The 7,668-nt window shown below is 39.2% G+C and overlaps 1 protein-coding gene across 5 annotated transcripts in view; it reads right to left on the bottom strand.

The window, feature by feature from the left end:
- Positions 1 to 4,011: 4,011 nt before the first annotated feature.
- The window catches only part of TSPAN12 (tetraspanin 12), a 66,288-nt gene continuing 62,631 nt past the window's right edge, over positions 4,012 to 7,668 (bottom strand). For 3 of the 5 annotated variants that reach the window (XM_024757848.1, XM_024757849.1, XM_024757850.1), the window contains one exon: positions 4,012 to 5,622. In XM_024757848.1, coding sequence (XP_024613616.1) covers positions 5,317 to 5,622 — 306 coding nt within the window. In that variant the 3' untranslated portion in view covers positions 4,012 to 5,316. The remainder of the gene's footprint in view (positions 5,623 to 7,668) is intronic. The other 2 variants (XM_024757851.1, XM_024757852.1) reach the window with 1 other exon arrangement.

The raw sequence follows: 7,668 nt of genomic DNA, 5'->3' as shown, positions 1-7,668 counted from the left end.
ATTGGAAGAATTTATAGCAAAGGGGCATGATGGAACTTTTTGAGATGATATATATATATATATATATATATTTGTCAAAACTAATACTTAAAATAGGTTATATATATGTGTATATATATATATAACCTCAATAAAATTTATTAAAGACCTTAAGTTGGCTGTGTGTGCAAAATAGGTCAATAGGAGGAGACAAGAGGTAGGGAGAACAATTTATGACTTCAAACAAACCTTTAGATCGTTTAGACTTGTTCTGGGGAAATAGTGGGAAGAACGAAATTAATAGACAAAAGACTCATTTTGAGGGAAGAAGTAGCAGAATTTGGAGACAAATTTGCCCTGGAAATATTGATTCACATGTGGGAGGATCTGGCTTTTCTATGTAAGACATGAGCTGAGCTTCCCCACAGGCTGGTGAAGATGCTGGATCACAAAACGGAGAGGGAGGAAGATTGAGCCCACTCACTAGTTAAATATACTTCCTCAGTCTCTCCAAGTCCCTCTTTTTCATTTGTAAAATGAGGTTAATGATGCCTATAGATTGCAAAAAAAAAGTTGTGAAGAACATAGAAAAAAATGTGGAAAACACCTAGCACCCTCTGGCCTGGCACCTAGTAGGCACCCTGAATGCAAGAGATAAAGAATGGTTGTAGGGCTTCCCTGGTGGCGCAGTGGTTGAGAGTCCGCCTGCCGTTGCAGGGGACACGGGTTCGTGCCCCGGTTCGGGAAGATCCCACATGCTGGGCCCGTGAGTCATGGCTGCTGAGCCTGTGCGTCCAGAGCCTGTGCTCTGCAACGGGAGAGGCCACAACAGTGAGAGGCCCGCGTATCGCAAAAAAAAAAAAAAAAGAACGGTTGTAATCACACATTATAATAGAAAATAAATGAGCTTCCAAGATGATACCAAAGACTCTCCCATTGTGGTTCTAGGAGGTGCTCGGACGTGAGAAAATAACTCGGTTAATAGGAAAGACAAATCCACTTGTAAATCATGGGATGATAGGAAGGGGCCTCGGGTGAGGCAACATGGCAGTTGGCAATATGTTTTCTAAAGGAGGAGGCTCCTTCTGCCACAGAAGTTTCAGTGGTGTATTCATTTCTCTTTACCTCCCTTGACTCACTTCCAGGAGTGGGAGTTGAGACGAAAAGAAGCTCTTGTAGCATGCTGCTTAAGATTCCCCTCATGTAAGATTTGGTTCTCAGCCCACTTTCTGTCAGGCTTCCTGAGATCTGAAAGCAATGCATAAAAATTCTCAGGCTCGGCAGTGAAGTCTCCTGAGCTCCAGACTGGAATTTACAGCCGCCTGTACACACCTCCATCTGCACGTCCTGCAGGCAGGTCCAACCCAGCATGCCCCAAACCAAATTAATTACCCTCCCACACACCCACTCCCCCTCCAGTCTTCTGTCCACGTTAATGCCATGGCCCATTTCCCAGGTACAAAATCTAGACATTTCAGTTCTTTAGCTTCTCATCTCACACTCCCCAAGATCGATCTGCTATCATTTTTTGTGGATTCATCTGTGCTCTGCACTGTGTTTTTGACTTGTGCTGCCCTAGTGAGGATTCGTCTCTCTCCCAGACCACAGCAACAGCGATCTAGCCAGTCCCCCTCCAGAAGATCCAATGTCCTGCAACTCCAGAGTGCTCCTTACCTAGACTAGCCAAAGGATGGCCCACCCTGAAGAGCTGTGTAATGGATGTACCTGTGCCCCTGCCCCCAGCTTCTCACTTGGCTAATCCAGTTAAATTGCAGAAACACAAATCACTTCCCTTTCTGAAAATACTTCAGTGACTCACCATTGAATTTACAGAACAAAGTCCCCAAAGCCAAATTTCACTCATTTCCTTTCCCATGGTATCTCTTCAAGCCTTCTATGCTCTAACCACATTGAATGGCTCCCCAAATAATGTAACTTTTTAATCTCAGAGTCAGTGGCTCATGGAATACTCTGCACAAGCTAGCTAAGCTCTTCCTGACTCAGGTCTCCTCGATGTAGCTACCTTCATTCCACTGTCCTCCATGTCATATTCCTAGGCTGAGTGTTCCTATACTAATCTCATCGGTGGATAGCACGAGTGTCTCTCAATCAGATTTTACAGTGCTAGAGGACAAACACCGTCTCCTGTTGTCATCTCTGAATCTCCAAAGGCCCTTTGAATTGACTGAGTCAATTATTCTCACCAGTCTGAAAATAATTTATTGCTTTAAGAAATGGTGATTTTTACAAAAGAAAGCTTTTAAAAGTATCAAAGAAACAGTTATTTGTTTGCAATGTACCCAAAAAGTGAATTCCCTCAACTCTACTATATTAAAGACACTTTTTAAAGTCCCTTGAAGTTTTATTATTCCAGGTGCACTGATACTATAAGAGGCCTTTGTAGTCCACTGCTATAAATGTCATTTGTTCCCATTAAGCAAGCGTATAAGTGTATGAGATGGTTGTCTAAATTAATGTTAACTGTTTTAGACAGTATTAAGTCAGGTAATATATCAAAAATGTAGAAATTTATAGGCAACACCAGAAAATCTACAAACAACAATTGCTGGAGAGGGTGTGGAGAAAAGGGAACGCTCTTGCACTGTTGGTGGGAATGTAAACTGATACAGCCACTATGCAGAACAGTACAGAGGTTCCTTAAAAAACTAAAAATAGAACTACCAGACGACCCAGCAATCCCACTACTGATGTATACCCAGAGAAAACCATAATTCTAAAAGACACATGCACCCCAGTGTTCACTGCAGTACTATTACAATAGTCAGGTCATGGAAGCAAACTAAATGCCCATCGACAGACGAATGGATAAAGAAGATGTGGTACATATATACAATGGAATATTACTCAGCCGTAAAAAGGAACAAAATTGGGTCATTTGTAGAGACATGGATGAACCTAGAGACTGTCATACAGATTGAAGTAAGTCAGAAAGAGAAAACCAAATATTGTATATTAACACATATATGTGGAATCTAGAAAAATGGTACAGATGAACTTGTTTGCAAGGCAGAAATTGAGACACAGATGTAGAGAACAAACATATGAACACCAAGGGGGGAAAGCGGTGGGGGGGGGGGTGGATGAATTGGGAGATTGGGATTGACATATATACACTAATATGTATAAAATAGATAACTAATAAGAACCTGCTGTATAAAAAATAAATAAAATAAAAATTTTTTAATGTAGACATTATTTATAATTTGGGCTTTTTTTTTTTTTTTTACTGAGCTCAATACAATATATGCTTGTTCTTTCTGTGACTATATGTCAAAAGAGAAGCAGCCAAAGTTGACTAATTATTCAAATAATACTCACAGCTGTCAATTACTTGGGCATTTTAGCGAAATTATGGGAAGTTGAGTTGTTAAGGAAATTAGAAAAAGAGATGCTTTTGGTTCTGACTGAGCAAGCTATCTACTCAATTTTTATTTAAATTATGGAAGAGATGAAATCTAGCAGTTGATTTCAAATATTGTATTCCTTAGACTCATTTTCTTTTAAAAATTACTTTAAGAAACTGGGATATGAAAACATTGAGAATATAAATTGACCTAAATGGGCATATGTTTATATTGTATCAGACAGCTACATTATCAATTAGCTCAAAAACCAAATTTGAAGTGTAAATGGGCACTTCTTTGTCATTTCTCAGTGAAGGCACATACTCTTTTTTTTCTGTACGCGGGTCTCTCACTGTTGTGGCCTCTCCCGTTGCAGAGCACAGGTTGCGGACGCGCAGGCTCAGCGGCCATGGCTCACGGGCCTAGCCACTCCGCGGCATGTAGGATCCCCCCGGGCCGGGGCACGAACCCGTGTCCCCTGCATCGGCAGGCGGACTCTCAACCACTGCGCCACCAGGGAAGCCCAAGGCACATACTCTTATAGATTACTTTTGGATTTTGGAAATAGTTATTATTACTTTATTCAATCATTTCTTCTCATATTTTCCCCCTTGCTAATATTTTTGAACGGTGAAAGTGCTTACAATGTATAAAAATTAGACACAAATTTTTACTCTTTAGAAAATATTTATTGACACGTTTTAATTCTCTTTCCATTTTCTGAGAAATAAACATAATACACAAAATACAGTAAAATGCACTTTTCCCATTTCAAATAAATATAGTTTACTCTTATAAAAAATTTAATAATCTGTGTAATTCACCATAGTATCTTAATCAGTGAAATAAGGCAAAGAAAATCTCTAGCTAAATTGTCACTTATTTTTATGATTCTCTCAACTTTTTGCTGGGGAAAAGGAAAACTATTCTCTGTAGAATTATATTGAGACTTGGAGACTGCCACTTCTTGTTTGGAGAAAGCAAAGATAAGTTCCTTTACAAAGTGTTTAGTGTCAAAAAGAGTCTCTCAGTTTGGCAGAAAGATAATATCCAGGTCTTTGCTGAATGAACTAAGTTATATGTAAACTTTTTTGTTAATACTTCCTAGAGACCAGACTACATTCTGAATTATAATGATTCCTTTGTATCACACTAGTCATTTTTCAAAATTAGTGGTTAAGTATTTAAATTAATAGTTATGTATGTAATATAAACCCAAGACAGAATTTTAAAGCTGTATTAACAGGGAAGGTTAAAAACAATGCTTCTATACAGGACAAATGTATCCATTTCACAATTGTTATGCTTAAAGTTATAAGAACTGAAATCTACTGAATTATACAGACTTAACACAGACTCATATACACATATATCCCTGATCAATTTAAGACAATGTTTAAGTTTGCTCTTGTAAGTAGTAAGAATATTTTTATTAACCAGCAAAAATCACGTTTAGGTAGTCACCAATCTTCAGAGTGTACTTATGTATAGCCTATTTACCCTCAAAAGAATATATCACCAAGTAATAAAAGTCATTAGTACTGTCTAACTTCCTATGTTAGCAGTTATTTGGAACTTTATATACTAGCAAGCTTATGGAAGTGAATCAAATTTACTGTAGCTCCAATCCCACAATAGCATGGCTCATTTACATGGATGCAGAAATGCTGGTCGAACTATGCCAAAGCATAAACCTCAAAGCATAACTGTGTCCAGTAAAAATCTTACACAGGCTATAAAGTGGGTATTAGATCAGTCCTCAGCATTATAAAGGGCATCAACTATTGTCCAGGTGGTGCCTTATAATATACATACTTTTCCCACTTTCTTTTAAAGGCTGGAACATTACGTGCTTGGATATCCTTTTATGGCAACATTTTTATTTCTACACACTTCTGAAACAGTTAAGTGTGTGCTCAAAAAATTCACAAGTCCAATAAAATAAATTTGTGGTTTTCTTCTTTGACAGTCTTTATAATTCCTCCATCTCAAAGTGTGTGTTGAAGCTGTTTGCCATGGATGTGTGTTCAAAGATCCTTGACAGGCTTGGCTTCAACAGTTCCACTGAGTGGCAAGGCAGATGCTGAGTGGTGTCATTCTTCAGGGCCGTCATTTGGTCTGTCCCAGGCTCCCTTCTATCATAGTAGAGAGCCCAGAGCAGAGTAATGGTGAGAATCATGGCCAGGATCTGTGTCACTCCAATGGAGATCCCCAGAAACCTGAGCACCTGCAGTTGTTTGGTTCCTCTCAAAAAAGAATACATCTTCTTCCCACAACCCTGTAAAAGAAATAACACAGTCAATGTTACTTTGGATGTGTTACAGTGGGTCAAAATAGTGAAAGCAAGTCATCTGTATCAGTTAGTGGAACCAAACGACTTGAGTTATAAACTTGAAGACAGTGACTCTCAACAGGGAACCCCTATGAGCAGCTGGAGGAGAGATAGAGGTGTGCACTCTTTGAAAAGCCTGCCCATGTGATTCTGAAGAGTCTACTCCTTCTGCTGGCTTCCCCACAATCTGAAATTGAGACTGGTATAAAATACAACATCTAGAGCAGGGCTTGGCAAACTTCTTTTTGTAAAGGGCCAGACAGAAAATCGTTTAGGCTGTGCAGGTCACATGGTCTCTACTGCTATCACTTGTCTCCGCCACTGTAACAGGACACAGCCATAGACAGTATGTAAATGGATGGATGTGCCTGGGTTCCAATGAAACTTCACAGATAAAAAGACAGTAGGCCAGATTTGGGGCTTAGGCCATACAGATGGCTGACCGCCTGATACAGACCGATCTGAAATTTTTGAAAATAATGTGTCATTATTATTATTATTTGTATTCACTGTTTGATTATGGCTCATTTGGTCAGAGATTTTTCCTTAAAGATCAAGAATGTTTCCCCAGTCTGTTGCTGAAACTTGCCAGTGAATGGAAATCAATCTGTTGCCTTCCTCCTACTGCACATGTGTGCACACACTTCTGTCCACTGCCTGTAGCAGACGTACACATGGGGGAATTTCTATCATGACATCAAGTTTTAATTCTACCAGGTAGGGGTTTGAAAGCTCCCCTTCAGGCTAGAGACAGCAGACTTCAAAAGATTAGCAAGGTTTCTGTTTGTGCTTAGTTTTAACTACAAAGGCTAAGGAGTGCCTACGGTAGATATAGAAGAGAATTCTGAAAGAAGAGGAGAGGAGGGGAAAAAAAGTAAGAGAAAGAAGAGCCATAACTGAGGAAAATGGGGAGCAGGAGGAAGCAAAGAAAAGAAGGTAGAACGGGTCTAACAATTGTCATTAGTTACATATTAGGCGACCAATGCATAGGCTACTTGCCCTGTCTCTAGTGAGCCCACAGCATAAAAAAGATAATTCACCCTTCAAAAGGGAAGCTGATTCTAAATTAAAGTGAAAAATCTAGAAAAAGTTAAAATTATAATAAAATTCACGAACTTTGAAGATTCTGAGATTTTTCTCTATTTGGATGATAACAAATTAGCCTGCCACAGTTTCATGGATGCTGCAGAAGACAGAGACAAAGGGCTTTATTACGTATAGCAATAGCAATAGTCAGGGTACATGCCAGTTCCTCAAGTCCCAAGGGCAACAAGAAGAAGGCCAGATGATGCCTGCACACACAGAGGATTACATTATGGGAAAGGAACCCCAAGCTTAGGGAGCCCTAATATTTTATAATGGGCAGTAAGTGCACCTGCCCCTCATATTGGAGAGAGACATTATCTTCATTATACTAGACAGTAAACAAACATGCCCTCTTCTCTGAAGGGAGGCACCGTCTATCTTCAAGGCTGTTTTCTATGCAAACACCCTTGAAAAGACAGTCCAGAACAAAGGCAGCCAGTGTCTCTACTTGTAAGACACACAGAAATGCAAGAGACCGATGGAAAATTATCTCCCAACAAGAACTCGACTTTTTGAAGCTTTTATTCTGAGTTTGGGGTAAAAGTGACTCAGTGCTTACCCTGCTGAGGCAGTCACACGAATAAAAGGAAACTGATAATTATTAAAATAACTGCCTTCTTGTTTTATTCCCCAGATTCCATAAGTAACTAAATCAAGGAAAGCAAGACTATTGAATCAGTTGCTAATTTGTGCATTATACTGGAGGAGAGGAATGAATAATATGTAATTCTTAGATTTCCAAAGACACTGATCAGTAAGTGTACCCTAATAAGCCATTACTCTCAAGAAATAAAAATTATGTAGAATTAGTCACAGACCCATTTCAATAACTACCTTTTTGGTATACTATGTAATGCAAATTAACAGCAAAACATTAGCAAAGTTTCATCCATTTCACCAAAAAGG

Source organism: Neophocaena asiaeorientalis, unplaced genomic scaffold (assembly GCF_003031525.2).
Source record: "Neophocaena asiaeorientalis asiaeorientalis breed wild unplaced genomic scaffold, Neophocaena_asiaeorientalis_V1.1 scaffold116, whole genome shotgun sequence".
Classification (NCBI taxonomy): domain Eukaryota; kingdom Metazoa; phylum Chordata; class Mammalia; order Artiodactyla; family Phocoenidae; genus Neophocaena; species Neophocaena asiaeorientalis.
The sequence above is the reverse complement of the archived record's forward strand: the minus strand, read 5'-3'. Positions and strand labels throughout refer to the sequence as shown.